The sequence below is a fragment of the Loxodonta africana genome, chromosome 9 (genome assembly GCF_030014295.1).
Source record: "Loxodonta africana isolate mLoxAfr1 chromosome 9, mLoxAfr1.hap2, whole genome shotgun sequence".
Taxonomy (NCBI): domain Eukaryota; kingdom Metazoa; phylum Chordata; class Mammalia; order Proboscidea; family Elephantidae; genus Loxodonta; species Loxodonta africana.
The window spans coordinates 23052913-23080600 of NC_087350.1; the positions used below are offsets into that span (position 1 = coordinate 23052913).

At 43.1% G+C, this 27688-nt stretch overlaps 1 protein-coding gene across 1 annotated transcript in view; it reads left to right on the forward strand.

The window, feature by feature from the left end:
* The window catches only part of GOLM1 (golgi membrane protein 1), an 85407-nt gene that overhangs the window by 8848 nt on the left and 48871 nt on the right, over positions 1–27688 (forward strand). The window contains exons 2-3 of the mRNA XM_003407761.4: positions 10243–10392; positions 11713–11892. Of these exons, the coding sequence (XP_003407809.1) occupies positions 10264–10392; positions 11713–11892 (309 nt within the window). The 5' untranslated portion in view covers positions 10243–10263. The remainder of the gene's footprint in view (positions 1–10242; positions 10393–11712; positions 11893–27688) is intronic.

Here is a 27688-nt window from a genome sequence, read left to right on the forward strand (position 1 = left end):
CCTGCCTGTTGAGTCAGGTGCTGGGTCACAGTGTGGGGCTTCCAAGACCATGCTTACATTTGGCTCCATCCAGCCTCTCTGAAGGGAGGAATCTTGTTTTCATAACATGTCCTGGTCTAGGATGTGCACCGCTCAGCACTCTCCCTGAGCTGCCCCTGGTTGCCTACAGCAGGTAGTCTACAGGAGGGGGAAAGCAGGTGGCTGATTACTAAAAAGTAGGATGATTGTGGAAGGAAAAACATTCAGCACCTTTTCCTCCTAAAATGGGGAAAGAGATAAAATCTAGACATCGTATTATTCAGTTTTCCATCCTTGGTACTACTAATAAAAACCCATTGCCATCGAGTTGATTCCAACTCATACGTTTCTTGAGCAATTACTGTGTGCCAGATGCAGTTCTAATCTCATCTCATGTCTTAACATTAGGCACAGGCAGGTCCTATGGCTTGTAAGAGGTGGAACCAGGGTCAGACACAGGCCGTCAGGCTCTAGGGTTTGTTCTCCTAACACTCAACTGCCTCATGGTAGCACAGCGCCTGGCTCATGGTAGTTGTTCAGCACATTTTTTAATGACTGGATAAAGGAAGAAGAATATAAAATGATCATCTGTGAAGTGAGAATTAAGCTTATTTTCTATTTTCAAACTTATAGTACATCTCCCCACTGACTTACATCTGCTGGAAGGAATAAGGTCTTACAAGGGTCCTATCTAAAAATATATTACGAGGAAATGTAGTACATGACAAAGATAGACTTTCACAGTGCTGGGGAATACATTATTCAGTAAAATGAAACCTGTATTCTTTGTATTTCCCTACTTCTGAGTTGGAATCAACTGGCAACTGGTTTGGTTTACATCAAAAAGAAATCCCAGGAGGCGGAGCCAAGATGGCAGAATAGGCGCTTCCGTCGAGCCCTCTTTACAACAAAGACCTGAAAACACAAGTGAAACAAGTATATTTGTTAAAAGCTGGGAGCCCTGAGCATCAAAGGCAAGCTTAGACAACGAACTGAGGAGCAGGGGGAGGAAGAGGCCCCTCAGAAGTGGAGAGGAGTTACCGGATCTGAATCGAGGGGAGCCCTCAGGTACTATTCCTGGAGCGGTGGCAGTGGCCGCGGTGGCAGCCTGGTCCTAGTATTCGGCCGCAGCTTCCTCAGGGAGAAGCAGCCAGCCACACAGCCCACTCACACCTCCGGGACCTGAGGAGAACAGCGCACTCCCGGCAAAAGCTGAGTACTTGCATGTATTTTACCGTGCCTCCCTACCCCCAAGCCAGCTTCAGCGGCTGAATCCCTGGGCCTGAGATAGACCCTGGTGAGCACCTAGAGCCATCCTTCTGGCCTTGGGGAAGGAAAAAATTTGCTACTGGGGGAGCGGGGAAGATAATTTGCTAGCGCCATTAACTGGAGGAGCTCAAGACAGAGCGGCTCCTGTCCAGGCATAAACCATCCATGGACCTTGAGCACCTTTCCCTTCTGCATGGACCTGTATAGGCCTATTTCAGGAGAATAGGCCCTTGTTGACAAACTCCAACCATTTCAGCTGTGCGGTGGAGAGGTGGGTGTTTGACGTTTGACATTGCTTTGCCTATTAAACAAGGTCCTCACCTACCCACAACAGGGACCTAAGGACTGGTAGCTCCACTCAGGTCACCCAGCCACACAAGACAGAGGTCCAGAGATAACTGGTACCTCCCAGACCTTACAGCAAAAATTTTGGGTGCCCATGGTCCCTCTGTAGAACCCACCCACCAGCACGCTCTAGGGAATAGAGATGCATTTTCCTCAGAGACACTTGGGGGTTGGCTCTCAGCCCCCTGCCTTGTTCAGAGCGTGACCCCCTGCTGCAAGCAGATACCAGCATATACTCCAATCACCACTGCCCCTCTAAGACTGTAGGACAGAGCCTGTACCACACGCTTGATATCACCTACCTGGAAACCTGAGCTGAATTCATACAAGAAAACTGAATGGACTTCTAGACTGATATACCTGATAACAGCTCTAGCCAGCTGGGGACAGGACACCAGAGCTCCAAAGGCGAAAATAATCAAGCTAGTTCACTAAAGCAACCCATAGGGGTATACCAAAACAAAACAAAGCAAGCAGCTACAATGCGGTAAGCAAGCATAAACTAATACAATAACTTGTAGATGGCTTGGAGACAACAGTCAATATCAAGTCACATAAAGAAACAGGCCATGATCACCTCAACAGGCTCTCAAAACAAAGGATCCAGGGATCTTTTAGATGAAAGTGCATTCTTGGAATTACCAGATGCAGAATACAAAAGTTTAATATACAGAACCCTTCAAGACATCAGGAAGGAAATGAGGCAATACACAGAACAAGCCAAGGAACACACAGATAAAGCAACTGAAGAAATTCGAAAGATTATTCAGGAACATAATGAAAAGTTTAATAAGCTGGAAAAATCCATAGACAGACAGCAATCAGAAAATCAGAAGATGAACAATAAAATTACAGAATTAGGTAACTCAATAGAAAGTCAGAGGAGCAGAATTGAGCAAGTAGAAGCTAGAACTTGAAGATAAATCACTTGGCACTAATATATTTGAAGAAAAATCAGATAAAAGGATTAAAAAAAATGAAGAAACCTCAAGAATCATGTGGGACTGTATCAAGAGAAATAACCTACAAGTGATTGGAGTACCAGAACAGGGAGGGATAACAGAAAATACAGAGAAAATTGTTGAGGATTTATTGGCAGAAAACTTCCCTCATATTGTGAAAGATGAGAAGATATCTATCCAAGATGCTCATCAAACTCCACATAAGGTAGATCTTAAAAGAAAGTCACCAAGACATATAATCAAGCTTGCCAAAACCAAAGATAAAGGGACAGTTATAAGAGCAGCAGGGACAGTTATAAGAGCAGCGAGGGATAAAAGAAAAGTCACCTACAATGGAGAGCCAATAAGAATAAGCTCAGACTACTCGGCAGAAACCATGTAGGCAAGAAGGCAATGGGATGACATATTTTAAAAAATGAAGGAAAAAATTGTCTGCCAAGAATCATATGTCCATCAAAACTGTCTCTTAAATATGAAGGTGAAATTAAGACATTTCCAGATAGACAGAAGTTGAGGGAATTCGTAAAACCCAAACCAAAAGTACAAGAAATACTAAAGGAAGTTCTTTGGTTAGAAAATCAATAATATCAGGTATTAACCCAAGACTAGAATACTGGGCAGAGCAACCAGAAGCCAACCCAGACAGGGAAATCCAAAAATAAAGCAAGATTAAAAAAAGAAATCCCAAGTGGATGAACTATTTACATATGAAACCACATATATACTGGAAGAAGACATGGATAAATGTGTTTGTAAACTTAGAGAGGGAAATGCCTAGGTGTAAATAAAATTCAGAAACAATAAAAGAAAAAGTTGATAGATTAGTCTATTAAAAAAACAAAAACTATGGGCAAAAAGTCATATAGAAAAAAAATGAAAAATGGAAAGAAAAATTTATCCACGTGAAAGACCAGAGGTCTACAAATCAATAAGATGAACATCCCAGTTTAAGAATGGGCAAAGAAAATGAAAAAGGTGGTTTACCAGAATGAACAAATGGCAAATAAATGGATACTCATTTACACTAATAATTAAATACTGTAATTGTGTTTTTTTTAAGAATCATTGCCAGTGAAGATTGCAAAAGACTAAACTTTGTTGTGTGGGAAAACAGGCATTCTCATGCTGCTGGGAGGGTAAATTATTACGACCACTTTGGAAGCCAATATAGTAGTGTAAACTTAAAGAAGAGTTGCAAAAATGGTACAGAGAGTTCCTGTGTATCCTTCACCCAACCAAAACCGAACCCATTTGTCGTCAAGTTAATTCCGACTCATAGCGACCCTACAGGACAGAGTAGAACTGCTCCATAGAGTTTCCAGGGAGCACCCGCTGGATTTGAACTGCCGACCTTTTGGTTAGCAGCCGTAGCACTTAACCACTACGTCACCAGGGTTTCCATCCTTCACCCAGCTGCCCCTTATGTTACCATCTTACGTAACTATAGAGTTTATCAAACTAAGAACTTCTCCTTGGCACTATCTTCTTGACCAACGTGCAGAACTTACTTAGATTTCACCAGTTTTTCCAGTGTTAGCCTTTTTCTGATCTAAGTTCTATTCCAGGATCTCAACATTGCTTTCAGTTGTCAAGTCTGTGGTTGCCTCATCTGTGAGAGTAACTCAGTCTTTCCTTGTTTTTCATGATCTTGACACTTTAGAAAGCGTGCTGGTCAGGTCTCTTGTAGAATATCCCTCAGCCTGGATTCCTCTGAAATTTTCTCGCGACTAGGAGGTTATGCATCATTGGGAAGGAGAACACAGATGGTATCCCCCCAGCCCCCAGCACAACATCTTGGGGCGGGGGGGTGTATGGTATTGATATGTCTCACTGCTGGTGATATTAACCTTAATCTGTCTGCCAGGGTTCTCCACTGTAAACTCACTATTTTCTGCTGTAGAATTGCTAAATATTTTGAAGGAGATAAGCTCTATTAGTTTTGACCCAGCAACCTCACTTGTGGAAATTCAGCCCACAGTTACGCTGTCTGTGATTTATTTCCTCACCTGCAAAATGGGAATGATAGGGCACCCTACCCCACAAGCCGGTGGGAGGATTACATGAGTTCATGTATTAAAGCACATGAATCCTGCCTCACACAGTAAGCTCCCCGTGGCTCGCCCTCCCTTCCTCAAGCCTTTTGAGGCCAGATGTGTTTTGGAATTCTGATTTTTTTTTGGAATTCAGAAGATAATAAGGTAATGGGTTATTGTATACTATGTGACACTCCCAGGGGTAGCTGGGACAGCACCCCATAATCAAACCCTAATCTTTCTGCAGTGAAATGTGTGAATGTTAACATGAAGGGGGGGGGGAGGTTAAAAAAGCCTCAGATTCAGAGTCAGCCTTCATCTGAGGTCAGGTTTTGTTCTGGATTAGTTGCTGGCATATTGAGAAACCCAGTATTCTTTTGGATTTTTAGAGCATGTTGGATTTCAGGACTGTGGTTAAGGGGTCGTGCACTGGGATGTGAGTTTGCAAACAGAGATGGATGTACAAGGTTATTCATGGCACCCTTGTTGGAAATAAGCCTGGAAAAGCCTGAATGGGCCTCACTAGGAGATTGGTTAAACAGTACACAATGGAGCACTATTCAGTGAGCCATATGTGTTGCTAGGAAAGGGCAGCAAGATGTGTTACTAAGAGATTCATGACATTTGCAGACCAATGTGAATGGTGTGATCTTGTTTGGATTTAAAAAATACCTATAGGTGCTTATCTATGCATCAGGAAACAAATAGCATAACATCTGGAAATACCCAGAATAAAGCTGTACCTGAGAATCACTTGGGGAGATTAAAAAAATACCAAATGCCTGGGCCCCACCCTAAACCTGCTGAATTAGAAAGGAACACAGAGGTGGGGCCCAGGCATGGGTATTTGACAAAGGTGTTCTGATACCCATTGAGGGTTGAGAGCAGCTGGAATAGAAGGATACCGACATCAGAAAATATTATTACTTTAGTTCGGGAGGAGGAAGAGGGAGACTCTTTTTTTATACTTTTCTGTATTGTGTGTGGTTTTCCCTGAACTGCTTTTGTACTTCTGTGTTATAAAAAGGGTTAAAATTGTTAAAAAAAAATTGTGATCAAGATAAGGTGTGACAGGGTGGTAGAGAAACATTTCGAGCAGATCTATAGAATCCTTTTAGAAGTTTAGTGTTTTCTGAGCATTACTCTTCTCTGGCATGTACAAGGCTTGCTGGGATCAACCTGTAATTGAATTAAAAACATTTTTTCACCTTTCATCCTGGAGACCAGAAGTGGGTGAATGAGGCACCAGTAGGGGCTGGATGGAGTCATCAGCTCTACACGAAGTACATCTCTTTTCTTTTTTTAATATATTGTATTTTATGTGAAAGTTTACCTAGCAAATTAGGTTCCCATTTAACAATTTTTATAACAACTTGTACCATGACATTGGTTACATGTTTCACAGTATGTCAACATTCTCATTATTTTCATTCTTTTTGTTCAGCTTCCATTACACCCACTCCTCAGTTATCGACGTGGTTAGGTTCCAAAGATCAGGTTATTAGGTGAAAAGCAGCGTTAGGTGAAAATGGAGGATGACCGCATCATTACATAACTGCCAGATTACATCATTACACAGCTGCCAAACCACTAACTTGGCCCAGCCAAGTTAACACATAACCTTAACCAGCACAGCCAGGGTTACTCTCACCTCACATCTTGGGATTCGTTACTGCCAGATGTATTTTGTTAATGTGCAAAATAGATGGATAGTAGATTTACCACTGTCATAAAAGTGAAATGTTAGATAAAAAAAGAGTTGATAAGTGAGGAGCAGGTGTATGCTATCTTCCTTGCCTCTCCTTAACGTATCTTTGTTTTTGGGTAAATGTAGATGGTTTGGTCTCATATAGTTGATTATTTAAGGGTGCACAGTATTCACAGGTGATAGTATTTATTTTATAAGCCAATCTATTGTATGGATGAAAGGTGACCACTGGGAGTAGCTTCAGTTCCAAGTCCAAAGAGTATCTTAGGGCAGTAGCCTCAGGGGTTCCTCTAATCCCTGTTGGTGCAGTGAGTCTGGCCTTTTTTAGGAATTTGAGTTTTGTTTTATATTTTTCTCCTCTTCTGTCTAGAACCTTTGATTGTGTACCTGGTCAGAATGGTTGGTAATGGTAGCCAGGCACCATCTGTTTCTTCTGATCTCAGGCTAGATGGGCTGTGGTTCATAGGGGCTGTTAGTCCTATAGACTAGTGTCTTAGTTACCTAGTGCTACGATAACAGAAATACCAAAAGTGGATGGCTTTAACAAAGAGAAATTTATTCTCTCGTAGTCTAAAACCAAAAAACCAAACCCAGTGCCATCGAGTTGATTCCAACTCATAGCGACCCTATAGGACAGGGTAGAACTGCCCCACGGAGTTTCCAAGGAGCACTTGGCAGATTCGAACTGCCGACCCTTTGGTTAGCAGCTGTAGCACTTAAGCACTGTGCCACCAGGGGAGCCTTGATGGCACAGTGGTTAAAAGCTACAGTTACTAATCAAAAGGTCAGCAGCTTGAATCTACCAGCTGCTCCTTGGAAACCCTATGGGGCAGTTCTACACTGTCCTAAAGGGTTGCAAGGGTCGCTATGAGTTGGAATTTACTCAACAGCAGTAGGTCTCTCATAGTCTAGGAGGCTAGAATGCAGGGCGCCAGCTCCAGAGGAAGGCTCTCCCTCTCTGTTGGCTCTGGAGAAAGACCCCTGTCATTACTCGTCCCTGGTCGATGAGCTTCTCAGTGCGGGGATGCTGGTCCAAAGGATGCACAATTCTCCTGGCTCTTGTTTCTTGGTAGTATGAGGTCCCCCAGTCTCTCTGCTCACTTCTGTCTTTTATATCTCAAAAGAGATTGACTTAAAACACAATCTAATCTTGTAGATTGAGTCCTGCCTCATTAACATCATAGAGGCAGGATTACAAAACATAGGAAAATCACATCAGAAGACAAAATAGTGGACAATCACACAATAGTGGGAATCATGCCCTAGCCAAGTTTATGAACTGTTAAGCCAGTTGCCCAAGTTGTCCACAAGACTATGGTCCCAAGCCTTTTTTTTTTTTTTTTTACAGACCAGTAATTCAACCCTGCGAGGTGTTTGGTTATGTCTAGGAAGTAGATGAATACATATGCAGTGCACATAAACAGATACATACGTATGCCTGCAGATGCACACCCGTACACGCACAGCCATACACTCACACACAGCCGTATACTCACTTGTGCCTTCCTATGCATATATTTGCGTACTTTTTTATGTCTACCTATAAAACCACACTTTTGTTTGTTATTATTGTGAAATTTTATGTTACAGCATTTACCAAAATTGTCCCTTATTCTTGTGTACTTCTTCGTGTCTTCAATTGCCTTGGGCAGGTTGTACAGACCTCCTCCATATTGGGTATTGCCTTTCCCATCACCAAAAATCAGAAGTGTCTACTATCTAGAAAGTGATTCCCCCTCCCATCCCTGGTGACCATCAAAGAACATTGCGTTCTGTGTGTAAACCTATTCTTGACTTTTTATAAAAGTGAGACCATACAATATTTGTCCTTTTGTGATTGACTGATTTCACTCAGCATAGGGTCCTCCAGATTCATCGATGTTTCAAGATGTTTCACGGACTCCTCGTTATTCCTTATAGTTACGTGATATTCCATAGTATGTATGTACCACAATTTATCCATTCGTCTGTCCGTGGGCACTTAGGTTACATGAAGTAATTCTTGTACTTTAAATTAGATGATTCAACTAGATTGTTGATTTATCCCACATAGGTGCATATAGTAGTTAGTGTGTATCCACTAAGAAAGAGGATGCCCTTCCAATGAACTCATGAGTAGAAATACCACAGGGTCAAAACCAGTGCTGTCAACTGTTGTGTGGAACAAGAGCTTTATCTTGTAGGTGAGTCCCAGAGGGTTGCAAAGGCCTGTCCGCTGCTGCCTCCTTCTTCTCACATACCCAGAATGAAAGGGTCTCTGTTCTCAGAACATTTATGCAGTGGCTGTCCTCTCTCTGATAAGGTGCTGTTTTATTTGCCTCAGCAAAAGCTGTTTGGAAAAGTCAGACTTTTCCTCATTCTTGGTGAATAATACTTGTAACCAGCCAGAACTGGTTTTGAGTTGAAGCATATGAACGTGATTTATACCTTATGCAAACAGTTGGCTGCTAACTGAAAGATTGGAGGTTGGAGTTCACTTAGCGGTGCCTCAGACAAAAGGCCTGGTGATCTCCTTCCGAAAAATCAGCCATTGAAAACCCAGTGGAGTAGTGCTCTCCCCGGCACACATGGGGTCACTCTTAGTGTGAATTGACTTGGCGGCAACTGGTTTTTTTCTTTTTCTTCTAAGATATATCTTTGTTTCTTTTAACAAGTTTTATCACATTCAGTAGCTCTTACACTGAGTCGGTCTTTTTCCTCAGAGTCTCTTAACACCACTCTGAGGCTCACCACGCTGACGTTGCACAAAAGCGAGAGAAATGAGGGCTCACGGGAAGCTGTCTTCTCATTGGCACGGAGAGAGTGCCTCTTTTCTGTTTTGAATCCCAATAGGAACGCTTTGCCTGTGACCTCAGTTAGATTACGTACCTTCACCTCCCTGATGTGTTTTGAGTAAGAAGACCATCCGTAGCAGTGCCTTGAGTGAGTAGTGTGCCCCCGTCATGATTTATACAGTGGGAATTCACATTCACCCTCATAATGGGTTTCCTTCTTCAGCTCAAAAAAAGCTTTAATGGGGGTATCATTAGTAATTCTGTCAAGGGGTAAAAACCTTCCCATCTTAGGAGTCAAATCAAAAAGGCCTCACTGGGGAATAATGAGAAACATCTTCTTTTTGATGGGATGTGGAAGCACTTCATTTTTGCTGTGGCTGTTTGCATGTTAGCTGCCGTTGAGTCGGCCCCCGACTTAAGGCTACCTCATAAACATGGGAACGAAATAAATGCTGCCCAGTCCTGTGCTATCTCCATGATGGGTTGAGGATCAGACCCTTGTGATCCGTAGGGTTTTGACTGATTTCTTTTGAAAAATCGTCTGTTGGCTGATTTTTTTTTAGAAGTAGATCTCGAAGGCTTTTCTTTCTTGGAAGCTCTTCTGAAATCTTTTCAGTATCATAGCAACACAAGCTGACAGACAGGTGGTGGCTGCGCATGAGGTGTATTGGTAGGGAGTCGAGCCCAGGCTCTTCCTCACAGAAGTCAAGAATTCTACCACTGAACCACCGCTGCCCCATCCTGTTTGCTTAGATTGTTAATTTAATTCACACACTATACTAGGGAGGCAGTACTATAATTATCCCCATTTTACAGATGAGGAAGCTGAAGGATAAGAGAAATTGCTGCTTGCCCAAGGTCCTGAGCTTATCTGTGATGGATTCCAAGGACGATCCTCACTCCCATGAGCCTGCCCTGGGGAGCTGACCACACTGCCCACGGCACACAGAACTGTGGGTGTGCTGTGTACATGTTCTCCATTGAAGCTTTGCATTTCAAGGAGAGTTTCCCCTTGTTCATGCTTCATGTTCAAGCATGGCAGGACCCTGAGGTCGTGATGATGGATGGATGTCCCCTGCTTCCAGGGTGGTGATAACAGTATTGAGGTTTATTTGTTTATTTTTACTTGGCAGATTCTCAGCCCCGCCCTTGAGATGATGGGACTGGGAAACGGGCGTCGGAGCATGAAGTCACCGCCACTCCTGCTGGCTGCCCTGGTGGCCTGTATCGTCGTCCTGGGCTTCAACTACTGGATTGCCAGCTCCCGGAGCGTGGATCTCCAGGTGTCTTTCTTTTTTAAAATAACCTTTTTATTTTAGAATAGTCTTCAGGTGGCAGAAACATTTCAGGGGAAGTACAGAGTTTCTATATGCTCCACACCAAGCTGCCCGTTATTTATTTACATCTTACATTAGTACGGTGAGTTTGCGAGTCAGTTCTGACTCATAGTGACCTTATAGGACACAGTAGAACTGCCCCACAGGGTTTCCAAGGAGCAGCTGGTGGATTCAAACTGCCGACCTTTTGGTTAGCACTGAGCTCTTAACCACTGTGCCACCAGGGCTCCAATGAGCCAATTATGATACCTTATTATTAACTGGAAACCCTGGTGGTGTAGTAGTTAAGAGCTACAGCTGGGCTGCTAACCAAAAGGTTGCTATTTGAATCCCCCAGGCACTCCTTGGAAACCCTATGGGGCAGTTTTACTCTGTCCTATAGGGTTGCTATGAGTCAGAATCTACCCGACAGCAATGGGTTTATTTTATTTTATTAACTAAAGTCTGTAGTTTATTCAGATTTTCTTAGTCTTTAATCTAATATTCTTTTTATGTTCCAAAGTCCCATTTAGGATACCACCAGGGTTTTTGCCTGCCCATCAGGGGCCAGGCACAGTGCTGAGCACTTTGTACACCTAATTTCTTTTGTTCACAAACCCTACAAGGTTGGGACTTTGTTTTCCCCGTTTCACAGGTAGGCAAACTGAGGCACAGAAAGGCTAGTACAGGTGGAGCTGGGATTCCAAACCAACTCGTTCTGAGGGCAGAGCTTGGACTCTTAACCATGAAACTTCATCTCAGCTTTGTTAATATTCTGTCCTGGTCTCACGTTTACTCTCCCACAGTTGTGGACCCTGTGTCTCAGCCTCCACCAGAACCACTGCTTTCTGGGCAGATGTGAGGTTGGGTACTGGAGTTGTAGAACAGAATCGGTTTTTAGAAGTAATATCTTATAAAGAGTTGTCAGGTACTTTGCTAGCAGGGGCAAGGAACTAAGCATCTGAGCACCCCTTGTGCCAGGTTAAGCCCTGGGCTTGTAGGTACTTAACCTCATTGAATTCCATAGAGCCCTGAGGTGCATGGGAGTGTCTCCATTTGACAGTGGACACACTAAAGCTTAGACATGTGAATGCTTCCACGTGCACCACGTTTCTCTAGAAAAACCTGTTCTAGCTTCCACACAATTGACTTGCAAATGTGAGCCTTTGGAACCCACGAGGGGTGTAAGGCCTGATGGCTGCTCCAGGGCCCAGCTTGAGCCTGCTGTGGGGGCTCTGGCAGGCGGTCTGCAGCGACATTCGCCCTCACGCTGTGGCTTCCTCCTAGACGCGCATCATGGAGCTGGAAGGCAGGGTCCGCAGGGCAGCTGCGGAGAGAGGCGCTGTGGAACTGAAAAAGAATGAGTTTCAGGGAGAACTGGAGAAGCAGCGGGAACAACTGGACAAGATCCAGTCCAGTCACAACTTCCAGCTGGAGAGCGTCAACAAGTTATACCAGGATGAGAAGGTGAGGCCTGCTGCTTTCCTCACTTCTGCTCTCAGTAGCGCTTTATGAGCTATCAGATTCTTTTCAGTGGGAAGATAGGTGGCTGTGTGTGTTTACGTAGTTACATGGAATTGGCTCTTGATCGAGCCTTGGGTCTACACCCTACTCCAACCTCCAACCCCCATATGCCCAAGGCCCTGGGTGGGCTTGCTGTGAAACCTTTTGCAAAGGTGATGAATGGGAAAAATGCAAAAGAGCTGAGATGGCATCAAAATCATCCTCTTATTGGCTTTTTTTCTCTTTTACTTTCTACAAATGTTATTAAATACCTACTCTGTGTCAGGTCAGCACTGGTGGTACAGTGATTAAGATTGGCTGCTAACCAAAAGGTTGGTGGTTCAAACTTCCAGTGGCTCTGCAGAAGAAAGATGTAGCAGTCTGCTTCCATAAAGATTACCAAACCCAAACCAAACCCATTGCTGTCAAGTTGATTCCAACTCATAGCAACCCTACAGGACAGAGTAGAACTGCCCCATAGAGTTTCCAAGGAGCGGCTGGTGGATTCAAACTGCTGATTTTCTGGTTAGAAGCCGTAACTCTTAATCACTGTGCCACAGCCTTGGAAACTCTACAGGGCAGTTCTCTTCTGTCCTATAGGGTCTCAATGAGTTGGAATTGCCTCAACAGCAGTGGGTTTGGGGTTTTTTTTTTAATTTTGGTGTCCAGTTTGGGAGACCTGCTTGTGTCCTCAAATATCTCATGGGAGCGGGGTTGCAGACATCCAAAAAAATGCTAACAAAGAAAGTAGGGGCCTCAAGAGTGTTGGTTTTTTAGATAAAAAAAAAAAAAAGAAAGAAAAACATGCTGGGCGGGGCCAAGATGGCGGACTAGGTAGACGCTACCTCGGATCCCTCTTGCAACGAAGACTCAGAAAAACAAGTGAATCGATCATATACGTAACAATCTACGAACCCTGAACAACAAACACAGATTCAGAGACGGAGAACGAACAAATACGGGGAAGCAGCGACTGTTTTCGGAGCCTGGAGCCAGCGTCCCAGTCAGGTAACCTTGGCGCCGGGCTTAGGGCTGGGCCCAGGGGAGCTGAACTCAAAAATCTTGTAACAGCGCAAACAAGGGGAGCAGCCCTACCCCCCTGAACTCACCCTGGGAGGGGGCCCAGCCGGTCCACGTGGGCGGTGTGGCAACGAGGCTGGTGGGAGAAGTCCCCGGGAGGCAGTGACTGGTTTTGGAGCCCGGAGTGCAGCGTCCCAGCCGGGGAACCTTGACGCTGGGCATTGGATTGGGCACTGTCACGGCGCAAGCACGGGACGCAGCCCTACTCCCCTGAACTAACCCCAGGAGGGGGCCCAGCCGGTCCGCGGAGGCGGCGCGGCTACGCGGCTGGCGGGACGAGAAGTCCCTGGGAGGCAGTGACTGATTTTGGAGCCGAGAGTGAAGCGTCCCAGCAGGGGAACCTTGACGCTGGACTTTGGACTGGCAGCGGAGCATCTGACCGCGGCTTCAGCAGGCCAGACCCTCGGGGGCAATCTCCACACAGCCAGCGCACATAGGCGACACGCCCCTCGGGAATCTCAAATAAAATAGTCATTCCAAGCAAGATAAGCAACTGTGCCTATATTCCGAGGTGCTACTCTCCTATTTCTCTGAACCCTCCCCTACCCTTCCCAGGCAGCTTCATTAACATTGAAATTTTCTGAGCCAGAGGGAGAACGGCTCCGGCTCTGCGGTGGCTTTGCTTCCCCCCCCACCTTTTTTTTTGGTCTTTTCCTAACCCATCCTTCCGGCCTGAGAGAAGGAACCACAAAAAACCCAGGGACCAAAAATCCATCCCTAATTGGACTAAAAATACAGAACCAGCTACAGCCAAGCATATAGGATCCAAATCTCGGACTTTCATCCTTACAGGGAACAAGGAGGCGGTTATAATCCAAAGGCAGTTCTGATAGGGATCTGACTGCATTTTTTTTTAGCGGATTTTCTGGAAAAACAAGTTCCCCAGATCTGATATCTCTGCTTATTCAACAGAGCCCTAACTCACCCACAACAGGGAACTGAGGGCTGAAGCTCCCCCCAGACCACCTAGCCTCTTGCCTTAGGGGTCTAAGGAGGGTGACATCTACCAATCAGTAGAGGTACTTGCATTGGGGGCCTAAGGTACAGCTGCAGTGCCCTCCCACCAAGGTGCTATAGGAATAGAGACACACCTACCTCACTGACACTTGGGGGCAGCCTGTCAGCATCCTGCTCCCCCCCCAGAGGGTGAACCCCAGCTGCTAATAGAATCTGGTGCATACAACTATCACCAATACTTCTCGAGGTGGATAGGTGTTAGGGTGCAGCACACACTTGATGACCCAAAATCAGATTCTACTCAAGAATAGTGAATAGACTCAGGCATATATATCTGGCAACAGACCAAACCAGCTGGTAATAGGTCATAAGTAAGTCAAGGGCTACAACAAACAAGACAGCACAATCTAGTAGCCCATCCACATATACTGAAAGAAAACAAAACAAGACTCAGTGAGCAATTATAGAATAAACCACTACTATATCTTAGAGATGGCTCGGAGATAGCAGTCGATATCAAACCACATAAAGAAGCAGACCATGACAGCTTCTGCAACCCCCCAAACAAAAGAATCAAAATCTTTCCCAGATGAAGATACAATCCTGAAATTATCAGATACAGAATATAAAAAACTAATTTACAGAATGCTTCAAGACATCAGAAACAAAATAAGGCAAACTGCAGAAAAAGCCAAGGAACACACTGATAAAAATGTTGAAGAACTGAAAAAGATTATCCAAGAACATAGTGGAAAAATTAATAAGTTGCAAGAATCCATAGAGAGCATGTAGAAATCCAAAAGATTGATAATAAAATTACAGAATTAGACAACGTCAGAGGAGCAGACTCGAGCAATTAGAATGCAGACTGGGAAATCTGGAGGACCAGGGAATTAACACCAACATAGCTGGAAAAAAAATCAGATAAAAGAATTAAAAAAAATGAAGAAACCCTAAGAATCATGTGGGACTCTATCAAGAAGGATAACTTGCATGTGATTGGAGTCCCAGAACAGGGAGGGAGGACAGAAAACACAGAGAAATAGTTGAAGATCTGCTGACAGAAAACTTCCCTGACATCATGAAAGACGAAAGCATATCTATCCAAGATGCTCATCGAACCCCATTTAAGATTGATCCAAAAAGAAAAACACCAAGACATATTATCATCAAACTTGCCAAAACCAAAGATAAAGAGAAAATTTTAAAAGCAGCCAGGGAGAAAAGAAAGGTCTCCTTCAAGGAAGAATCAATAAGAATAAGTTCAGACTACTCAGCAGAAACCATGCAGGCAAGAAGGCAATGGGATAACATATACAGAGCACTGAAGGAGAAAAACTGCCAGCCAAGGATCATATATCCAGCAAAACTCTCTCTGAAATATGAAGGCGAAATTAAGATATTTACAGATAAACTCAAGCTTAGAGAATTTGCAAGAACCAAACCAAAGCTACAAGAAATACTAAAGGATATTGTTTGGTCAGAAAACAAATAATATCAGATACCAGCACAACACAAGGTCACAAAACAGAACATCCTGATATCAACTCAAGTAGGGAAATCAGAAAAACAAATAAAGATTAATTAAAAAAAAAATGCTCAAAACAGGGAATCATTGAACTCTATATGTAAAAGATCACAATAATCAAAAAGAGGGAATAAAATACAGGTGGCATAGAACTGCCATATGGAGAGTGATACAAGGCGATATAGAACAATACAAGTTAGGTTTTTACTTAGAAAAATAGGGGTAAATTTAAGGTAACCACAAAGAGGTATAACAACTCCAGAACTCAAGATAAAAGCCAAGAAAAACGTAACTACTCAACAAACATAAAGTCAAACACTACAAAAATGAGGATCTCACAATTTGCTAAGAAAAACGTCTCAGCACAAAAAAGTAAGTGGAAAAATGAAATTGTCAACAACACACATAAAAAGGCATCAAAATGACAACACTAAACACTTATTTATCTATAATTACGCTGAATGTAAATGGACTAAATGCACCAATAAAGAGACAGAGAGTCTCGGACTGGATAAACAAACACGATCCGTCTATATGCTGCCTACAAGAGACACACCTTAGAGACACAAACAAACTAAAACTCAAAGGATGGAAAAAAATATATCAAGCAAACAATAAGCAAAAAAGAAGAGGAGTAGCAATATTAATTTCTGACAAAATAGACTTTAGACTTAAATCCACCACAAAGGATAAAGAAGGACACTACATAATGATAAAAGGGACAATCGATCAGGAAGACATAACCATATTAAATATTTATGCACCCAATGACAGGGCTGCAAGATACATAAATCAAATTTTAACAACTGAAAAGTGAGATAGACACCTCCACAATTATAGTAGGAGACTTCAACACACCACTTTCGGAGAAGGACAGGACATCTAGTAAGAAGCTCAATAGAGACACGGAAGACCTAATTACAACAATCAACCAACTTGACCTAATAGACTTATACAGAACTCTCCACCCAACTGCTGCAAAGTATACTTTTTTTTCTAGTGCACATGGAACATTCTCTAGAATAGACCACATATTAGGTCATAAAACAAACCTTTGCAGAATCCAAAACATCGAAATATTACAAAGCATCTTCTCAGACCACAAGGCAATAAAACTAGAAATCAATAACAGAAAAACTAGGGAAAAGAAATCAAATACTTGGAAACTGAACAATACCCTCCTGAAAAAAGACTGGGTTATAGAAGACATCAAGGAGGGAGTAAGGAAATTCATAGAAAGCAACGAGAATGAAAATACTTCCTATCAAAACCTCTGGGACACAGCAAAAGCAGTGCTCAGAGGCCAATTTATATCGATAAATGCACACATACAAAAAGAAGAAAGAGCCAAAAGCAGAGAACTGTCCCTACAACTTGAACAAATAGAAAGTGAGCAACAAAAGAACCCATCAGGCACCAGAAGAAAACAAATAATAAAAATTAGAGCTGAACTAAATGAATTAGAGAACAGAAAAACAATCAAAAGAATTAACAAAGCCAAAAGCTGGTTCTTTGAAAAAATTAACAAAATTGATAAACCATTGGCTAGACTGACTAAAGAAATACAGGAAAGGAAACAAATAACCCGAATAAGAAACGAGAAGGGCCACATCACAACAGACCCAACTGAAATTAAAAGAATCATATCAGATTATTACGAAAAATTGTACTCTAACAAATTTGCAAACCTAGAAGAAATGGATGAATTCCTGGAAAAACACTACCTACCTAAACTAACACATTCAGAAGTAGAACAACTAAATAGACCCATAACAAAAAAAGAGATTGAAACGGTAATCAAAAAACTCCCAACAAAAAAAAGCCCTGGCCCGGATGGCTTCACTGCAGAGTTCTACCAAACTTTCAGAGAAGAGTTAGCACTACTACTACTAAAGGTATTTCAAAGCATAGAAAATGACGGAATACTACCCAACTCATTTTATGAAGCCACCATCTCCCTGATACCAAAACCAGGTGAAGACATTACAAAAAAAGAAAATTACAGACCTATATCCCTCATGAACATAGATGCAAAAATCCTCAACAAAATTCTAGCCAATAGAATTCAACAACATATCAAAAATATAATCCACCACGACTAAGTGGGATTTACACCAGGTACCCCCAACCATGCAAGGCTGGTTTAATATTAGAAAAACCATTAATGTAATCCACCACATAAATAAAACAAAAGACAAAAACCACATGATCTTATCAATTGATGCAGAAAAGGCATTTGACAAAGTCCAACACCCATTTATGATAAAAACTCTCAGCAAAATAGGAATTGAAGGAAAATTCCTCAACATAATAAAGGGCATCTATGCAAAGCCAACAGCCAACAGCCAACATCACTCTAAATGGAGAGAACCTGAAAGCATTTCCCTTGAGAACGGGAACCAGACAAGGATGCCCTTTATCACCACTCTTATTCAACATTGTGCTAGAGGTCCTAGCCAGAGCAATTAGGCCAGACAAAGAAATAAAGGGCATCCGGATTGGCAAGGAGGAAGTAAAATTATCTCTATTTGCAGATGACATGATCTTATACACAGAAAACCCTAAGGAATCCTCCAGAAAACTACTGAAACTAATAGAAGAGTTTTGCAGAGTCTCAGGTTATAAGATAAACATACAAAAGTCACTTGGATTCCTCTACATCAACAAAAAGAACATGGCAGAGGAAATAACCAAATCAATACCATTTACAGTAGCCCCCAAGAAGATAAAATACTTAGGAATAAATCTTACCAAGGATGTAAAAGACCTATACAAAGAAAACTACAAAGCTTTACTACAAGAAATTAAAAAGGACATACTCAAGTGGAAAAACATACCTTGCTCATGGATAGGAAGACTTAACATAGTAAAAATGTCTATTCTACCAAAAGCCATCTATACATACAATGCACTTCCGATCCAAATTCCAATGTCATTTTTTAAGGTGATAGAGAAACAAATCACCAACTTCATATGGAAGGGAAAGAAGCCTCGGATAAGCATTACTGAAAAAGAAGAAGGTGGGAGGCCTCACTCTACGGTAGATTTCAGAACCTATTATACAGCCACAGTAGTCAAAACAGCCTGGTATTGGTACAACAACAGGCACATAGACCAGTGGAACAGAATTGAGAACCCAGATATAAATCCATCCACATATGAGCAGCTGATATTTGACAAAGGCCCAGTGTCAGTTAACTGGGGAAAAGATAGTCTTTTTAACAAATGGTGCTGGCATAACTGGATATCCATTTGCAAAAAAAATGAAACAGGACCCATACCTCACACCAAGCACAAAAACTAACTCCAAGTGGATCAAAGACCTAAACATAAAGACTAAAACGATAAAGATCATGGAAGAAAAAATAGGGACAACCTTAGGAGCCCTAATACAAGGCATAAACAGAATACAAAACATTACCAAAAATGACGAAGAGAAGCCAGATAACTGGGAGCTCCTAAAAATCAAACACCTATGCTCATCTAAAGACTTCACCAAAAGAGTAAAAAGACCACCTACAGACTGGGAAAGAATTTTCAGCTATGATATCTCCGACCACCGCCTGATCTCTAAGATCTATATGATTCTGTCAAAACTCAACCACAAAAAGACAAACAACCCAATCAAGAAGTGGGCAAAGGATATGAACACACACTTCACTAAAGAGGATATTCAGGCAGCTAACAGATACATGAGAAAATGCTCTCGATCATTAGCCATTAGAGAAATGCAAATTAAAACCACGATGAGATTCCATCTCACACCAACAAGGCTGGCATTAATCCAAAAAACACAAAACAATAAAGGTTGGAGAGGCTGCAGAGAGACTGGAACTCTTATACACTGCTGGTGGGAATGTAAAATGGTACAACCACTTTGGAAATCCATCTGGCGTTATCTTAAACAGTTAGAAATAGAACTACCATACAACCCAGAAATCCCACTCCTCGGAATATACCCTAGAGAGACAAGAGCCTTCACACAAACAGATATATGCACACCCATGTTTATTGCACCTCTGTTTACAATAGCAAAAAGCTGGAAGCAACCAAGGTGTCCATCAACGGATGAATGGGTAAATAAATTGTGGTATATTCACACAATGGAATACTACGCATCGATAAAGAACAGTAACGAATCTGTGAAACATTTCATAACATGGAGGAACCTGGAAGGCATTATGCTGAGCGAAATGAGTCAGAGGCAAAAGGACAAATATTGTATAAGACCACTATTATAAGATCTTGAGAAATAGTATAACTGAGAAGAACACGTAGATTTGTGGTTACGAGGGGGGGCCGGAGGGAGGGAGGGAGAGGGTTTTTTATTGATTAATCAGTAGATAAGAACTGCTTTAGGTGAAGGGAAAGACAACACTCAATACATGGAAGGTCAGCTCAATTGGACTTGACCAAAAGCAAAGAAGTTTCCGGGATAAAATGAATGCTTCAAAGGTCAGCGGAGCAAGGGCGGGGGTTTGGGGACCATGGTTTAAGGGGACTTCTAAGTCAATTGGCAAAATAATTCTATTATGAAAACATTCTGCATCCCACTTTGAAATGTGGCGTCTGGGGTCTTAAATGCTAACAAGCTGCCATCTAAGATGCATCAATTGGTCTCAACCCACCTGGAACAAAGGAGAATGAAGAACACCTAGGTCACACGACAACTAAGAGCCCAAGAGACAGAAAGGGCCACATGAACCAGAGACCTACATCATCCTGAGACCAGAAGAACTAGTTGGTGCCCGGCCACAATCGATGACTGCCCTGACAGGGAGCACAACAGAGAACCCCTGAGGGAGCAGGAGATCAGTGGGATGCAGACCCGAAATTCTCATAAAAAGACCATACTTAATGGTCTGACTGAGACTAGAGGAATCCCGGTGGTCATGGTCCCCAAACCTTCTGTTGGCACAGGACAGGAACCATCCCCGAAGACAACTCATCAGACATGAAGGGGACTGGACAGTGGGTAGGAGAGAGATGCTGATGAAGAGTGAGCTAATTATATCAGGTGGACACTTGAGACTGTGTTGGCATCTCCTGTCTGGAGGGGGGATGGGAGGATAGAGAGATTTGGAAGCTGGCAAAATTGTCATGAAAGGAGAGACTGGAAGGGCTGACTCATTAGGGGGAGAGCAAGTGGGAGTACGGAGTAAGATGTATATAAACTTATATGTGACAGTCTGACTTGATTTGTAAACGTTCACTTGAAGCTCAATAGAAGTTAATAAAAAAAAATCAGGTTCTACATAGATTAAAAAGGGGCTCCCTGTTAATTAAAATATTTAAGCTTTATGTGTCTTTCTGTTTTTTTTTTTTTTTTTAGTATGAATAATTTCTTTTATAAGGATCACCACAAAGCTGTTCCTATGAGGCAGAGGTTAAAGATGTCCCAAATGTCCAACTTTTTCAAACCGCTGTACCACTCCATCGTCTCTAACACCAGCTATTCCCTGTCGATTCAGTACTTGCCCTCCCGTCTTTGGGTTCCGTAATTCGCTGCAACGTTTCACAGAACTCATGAACTGTACTTAAGATTATGGGGTTTATCAGGGAAGTTACAGGTTACGACTCGGGATCGGGATCAACTCAGAAGTGACAGGAATGACTCAGGATACAGTTCTTGATCAGGAGAGCTGCTTTTTGGTTGCTGCCACCAGGCCCTGCCCGGGCAAGCGTTACAGCTCTTAGCTTTGTGGCTCAGCAAGCCCCACCACAGCTGTCTTGGCCCCGGTCTCCTGGTTCCTGCCGACTTGCACTGCTGTTGCTCTTGCTGCTGCTACTCCATCTCTCGCTGTCTTCAGTGTTACAGCTCCTCTCTCCGGGTCTCTCTCTCGAACTCTGTCAAGGAAGCTGGTTACATAGCAAGCTCCTTGTCAGTTTCAAGGTGTTACTCCCACCACCCCACCCGCAAGACCACGAACTACCTCGTCCCCTACAAAGGGTTCCATGCACCTTATTTGTATTAGCAGACTGTTCAATCCCCACAAGATTCCACGCACTTTATTTGCATAGTCCCAGCCAGTCATTTAAATAGGAGCTACAAGAACATGGGTGGAAAGGCCTTATAAGAGCGATTCATTGCACCGTAGTTAGGAGCGTATGACTGTTCTTTCTTGTTTATTAAGTTGCATCAGTGTGTGAGTTACTCTTTTACTATAAAGTGCTTCAAGCTTATGGCCACTCATAACCTAAGGGTTTGGCTTTTACTAATGCGTGCGCCTCTGCTCTGTGGAACGGTTAGTGTACTGGAAGGAGGCTATATCCTTAGACTTGTTACGGTGAACGTAGACACAGCTTTTATGAACTAGTGGAGTCCCTGCATAGGGTGGAAATGGTTAATGTGCTCTGCTGCTAACTGAAAGGCTGGTGGTTCGAGTCCACCTAGAGGCACCTGGGAAGAAAGGCGTGGTGATCTACTTCTGAAAAATCAGCCACTGAAAACCCTGTGGAGTACAGTTCTCCTCTGACACACATGGGGTCGCTATGAGTCAGAGTTGAGTTGGTGGCATCTGGTTTTTTTTTGGTGGCCAGCACTTCAGCAGAAAATGAATCATTTTTACCCAGACCTTCAGACTTTTCTTGCACCTTGTTCTTGTTAGCTGCCGTTGAGTTAGCCCCTGACTCATGGCGTTACCATGCACAATGAGCAAAATGCTTCCCGGTCCTGTGCCATCAGTTGCAGATCGGAGCATTGTGATCCATAGGAGTTTTATTGGCTGATTTATGGAAGCAGGTTGCCAGGCCTTTCTTCCTGGTTTGTCTTAGTCTGAAAGTGCCATTGAAACCTGTTCATCAAAGCAACACTCTAGCCACTACTGACAGATGGGTGGTGCATAACTGGTTTAAAATGTAAGAAGTATTCTTTTTCATTTGTAGAGTACTTTTCCATATTCACAAACTCATGTTTCTTCTCTGGTAATTTCCAATTTTAAATGCTCTTGTCATAAAGGGCTTCTCTATTTGTGCTTGCTTTTCTCGTATGTGGAGAAAGTGCCTGAAATCTCCTTTAACTATGAAAAACTGGAGTTTTTCATAGTGTATACATAGACAACCCTTTCAAATCTATTTTTTGGGAGGAAGTAGGTTTATCCTTCTTGTCGTTAGGTGCCGTGCAGTCGGTTCTGACTCACAGTGACCCTGTATATAACAGAACGAAACACTGCCTGGTCCTGTACCATCCTCACAATTGTCGCTTTATTTGAACCGATTGTTACAGCTGCTGTGTCAATCCATCTCGTTGAGGGTCTACCTCTTTTTTGCTGACCCTCTACCTGACCAAGCTGATACCTCCTGATAACATGTCCAAAGTATAGGAGATGAAGTCTTGCCATCCTTGCTTCTAAGGAGCTTTCTGGCTATATGTCTTCCAAGACAGATTTGTTTGTTCTTTTGGCAGTCCATGGTATATTCAGTATCCTTTGCCAACACCGTAATTCAAAGGTGACAATTATTCGGTTTTCCTTATTCATTGCCCAGCTGTCGCATGCATGTTAGGTGATTGAAAATATCATGGCTTGAGTCAGGCGCACTTTAGTCCTCAAGGTGACATCTTTGCTTTTTAACACTTTAAGAGGTCTTTTCAGCAGATTTGCCCAATGCAGTACGTTTTTTGATTTTTTGGCTGCCGTTTCCATGGGCATTGATCGTGGGTCCACGTAATATGAAATCCTTGACAACTCTAACCTTTTTCTGTTTATCACGATGTTGCTTATTGGTCCAGTTGTGAGGATTTTTGTTTTCTTTCTGTTGAGGTGTAGTTCATACTGAAGGCTGTAGTCTTTGACCGTCATCAGTACGTGCTTTAAGTTCTCTTCATTTTCAGTAAGCAAGGTTGTGTCATCTGCATAATGCAGGTTGTTAATGAGTCTTCTACCTACGCAATGCCTGGTTCTTCATATAGTCCAGCTTCTCGGATTATTTGCTCAGTGTAGGGGTTAAGACTGTGTGTCACCTTGGCTGGGCCATGATTCTCAGTGTTTATATGTGATCACAGCCATGATTGAATCTGCTGTGAGTAGCCAGTCAGTTGAAAGGGAGTTTCCTTGGGAGGGTGGCCTGCATCCAAATATAAGCAGATGTTCTGGCTTTTTTGCTTATTTTGGATCCTGTGCTGCCTGTTCGTCTGACCTCCTCTTCTTGGAACTTGAGCTATCAGCTTATCTGCAGTTCTTAGAATTCCTGGATCTCACAGCCTGAGAGCAGAAGCCCCGCCCTCCGAACTGCCAACCTTGGGTTCACCAGCCCCTGCGGCTACGTGAATTGAGAGAAGCCTCTACCCTGATACACAAACTTGGGACGTTTCAGCCTTTACAATTGTTTGAGCTGTTTCCATGATATAAATCTCTTTACATATTTATACACTTTACTGGTTTTGCTTCTGTAGAGAACCCAGCCTAAGACATTCAGCATACAAATTGAATAAGTACGGTGAAAGGATACAACCCTGATGCATACCTCTCCTGACTTTAAACCATGTGGCATCTGCTTGTTCTGTTCGAAAAACTGCCTCTCGGTCTATGTACAGGTTCCTTGTGAGCACAATTAAGTGTTCTGGAATCCTCATTCTTCACAGTGTTACCCATAATTTGTTATGATCCACACAGTTGAATGCCTTTGCATAATCAATAAAACACAGGTAGACATCTTTCTTGTGTTCTCTGCTTTCAGCCAAGTTCCATCTGACATCAGCAATGATATCCCTGGTTACCCGTCCGCTTCTGAATTGGCTTGAATTTCTGGCAGTTCCCTGTTGATGTATTGCTGCAAAATTTTACTTGTGTGTGATATTAATGATATTGTTTGATAATTTCTGCATTCTGTTGGATCATCTTTCTTTGGAATTGGAATGGGCACAAATACGGACATCTCCCAGTTGGTTGGCCAGATAGCTTCCTTCCAGATTTCTTGGCATAGATGAATGAGCACTTCTGGCATTACATCTGTTAGTTGAAACATCTCAGTTGGTATTCTGTCAATTCCTGGAGCCTTATTTTTCACCAATGCCTTCAGTGCACTGGGACTTCTTCCTTTAGTACCATCGATTCTTGAATGTATGCCACCTCCTGAAGTGGTTGAATGTCCACCAGTTCTTTTTGGTACAGTGACTGTGTATATTCCTTCTTTTGAAGCTTCCTGCATTGTTCAGTAGTTTGCCCATAGAAGCCTTTAGTATTCCAACTTCAGTCTTGAGTGTTTTCTTCAGTTCTTTCAGTTTGAGAAACGCTGAGCGTGTTCTTCCCTTTTGGTTTTCTAACTTCGAGCTTATCCTTAGGGAACAGAATTTGTAGAAATCCCATCCATGATTTGCAGGATGTACAGAGAGTGTTGCTGGCACCCAGGGCCTCTGTAGTCGATCAGAAGATTTATGATGGGAACAGGGCTATATTGGGGGCTGAGTTAGGGAGCCCAGGAGAGCCAGGCAGGATTGCCTCTGAGACCTGGATTCCCAGGGATGGCAAGGAAAGTCAAGAAGGACCGTGCATGCTACCTTAGCGCTTCTGCAGTGCTCATCTGTAGCCTGGGGGCAACCAGGAGTGATTGTTTCCCCTCTACAGGAAGTGAGGAAGAATAAAGAGGAAGGTTAGTGTGTCCGTCTGTCGGCTCTCCCATCCTTGCGAGTATATGTATTGTTTAACTGTCTTTTTCTTAGAAAGAATTGCCTTTTTATTCTGAGCCTCTGGCCTTCCTCCATTTTGTTTTTAAAATAAAATCTCTTTTTTTCTTTTTGAAATGATAGTGAAAGGAGATAGTGGAGCGTGCATGTGTGAGAGAGATTATATGTGTGTGTATGTGAGTGTGTGTTTGAGTATGAGAGAGTGAGTATGTGAATGTTAGTGTGTGTGTGTGTGTGTGTGTTAGGTGCTGCTTTTAAGTATGTTTGTTTTCTTAACTCCCTGAGTCTACCAAATACTTCTGAAATTTTAGCAGTCCATGAGTTCTAAAATTCTGGGAATGTCTAATCTTTCTCTTCATACTCCTCTGAGCTTCTGCATATTTTTGTGCATTGCTCGAAAGTGTGGGCACATGCCTTGTGTGGGGAGGAGCAAAAGCGGCTTCAGGGTGAATGCTGCTCATGGACAGGACACAGGGGCACGTCTCCCCTTGGCCTGGGTAACCCCTGAGGAGGCTCCAGACCCCTCTATTATGGACCAGGACAGCTGGGAGCTTCCCATATCCTGTGGGCAGAATCCTCAGAGAACATGCTGTATAGAACCATTCGTGAAGAGAATTCACAGTAACTCAGGAAAGCACCCTCACTACAGGCATGCAGCAGATCTAGAAAGACTGGTTTCTTTGTGTATAATCTGTTATGGACTAAGACCACAAATGTGGAATTTTTTGAAATATAACCTCCTGTGGACTAAAGGGAGCCCTGGTGGCACAGTGGTTAAAGCACCCAGCTGCTAACTGAAAGGTCAGTGGTTTGAACCCACCAGGCATTCTCCAGGAGGAAAATGTAGCAGTCTGCTTCTATAAAGCTTACAGCCTTGGAAACCCTATAGGGCACTTCTCCTCTGTCCTGCAGGGTCACTATGAGTCGGAATCAACTTGACAGCAGTGGGTGTGGTTTTTTGGGGAGGGTTGTCTAAAAATGCCTGCCTGAGGGAAGAAGTGAGGGGAGCGTGCACCAGCCAGAAGCTGGTTGACTGTTTCACTTCAGTTCTTAATGCTTCCATTTTATGGCTTCTTTTGAAAATAGGGGGCATAATGCAAGATCTCTCTCATCCGCCCTCTACCCCCACTTTCAAGAAACTGGGGACCCACGGCGGGGGTGGGGGGAGGCAGTTGTAGTCACAGTAAATAAACTCTTGATATATATGTGAGGAGTCACAGTAAACAAGGTAAAGTATACCTTGAAAGAGACAAATATCCATTTGAAAAGAGAGTCCATTCTCTTACAGGGTTTTTAACTTTTGGACTATGCGATCAAAGTTTTTTCAGTTGTGGTCATGGGGGACAGCTGGTTTCCATCATCAAATCTTAGCTCCTGAAAGATTTTAGCTGTACTTTGGTGTAGTGGTGCAGGACATGGGGCTCTGGGGTAGACAGACCAGGCTCAAGTTCTTTTCCTTCGCTGTGTGATTTTAGGTAAGTCACGCAGAATCTCTAGCTGTTTTTCACCTGTCACGTGGGAATAATAACAGTGTCCTGTTTACAAGGTGGCTGTGAGGATTTGATGAAATGCTGTTTATAAAGTGTTTAGTGCAGTGCTTGACAGGTATTAAAACCTCAGAAACTGGTAGCTCGTATTATTACAGCTAGTCTCGGTAGTAGTAGCAGCAGTAGTAATAGTAACAGCAGCAGTGATAGCAGCAGTAGTAATAATAGAGCAACAGTAGTAATAGTAGCAGCAGCAGTAATAACAGGAGCAGCAGTAATAGTAGTAATAGAAGCAGGAATCCTTGGGAGGCACAAGTGGTTAACGCACACTTGGCTGCTCCCTGAGACGCTGGCGGTTTGACTCTACCCAGAAGCATGTTGGAAGAAAGGCCTAGTGATCTACTTCTGTCAAATCAGCCGCGACCACTTGTAGTAATAGCAGCAGTAGTATTAATACCAGTAGTAGCAGAAGTAGTAGTAACAGCAGCAGTAGCGGAGGCGGTAGTAACCACAGTAGCAGTTGTTGTTGTTGGGTGCCATCAAGTTGATTCTGACTAATAGTGACCCCATGTGACAGAGTAGAACGACCCCATAGGGTTTTTTAGGCTGTAATCTTTCCCCTGGGGAGCTGCTGGGTGGATTGAAACTGCCAGCCTTTTGGTTAGTAGCCTAGCACTTAACCGACAGTAGTAGTGATAATATGATTTTTTTGTTTGTTTGTTTATTGTAAAGATCCTTTTCTTCTTTCAAATTGAAACCAAGTTGTGGTAGCCCTGAAAGGATTAGGTAGACACTGGGTGGCTATTAGAACAGGCAGGCAAACAGTGCAGCTGGGTCCGGAGCCGAGCAGTAGCTACAGTTACCACAGCTCGCGTTTGTTGAGTCCGCTTAGCCAGACATTGAGCTAAGGGATTATTTCAGGTTTTTCTCTCAACTGCCTTAACAGGTGAGGAAACTGAAACTCAGAGTTAGTAACTGTCACCTAGATGCTGAGCAGCTCCGGGATGGCCTCCATCTCTGTGTCCGGCGCCCTCTTCCCTCTGGGTGCAGACACAGCTTCTCTGCTGCCCAGCCAGACCTCTCCAT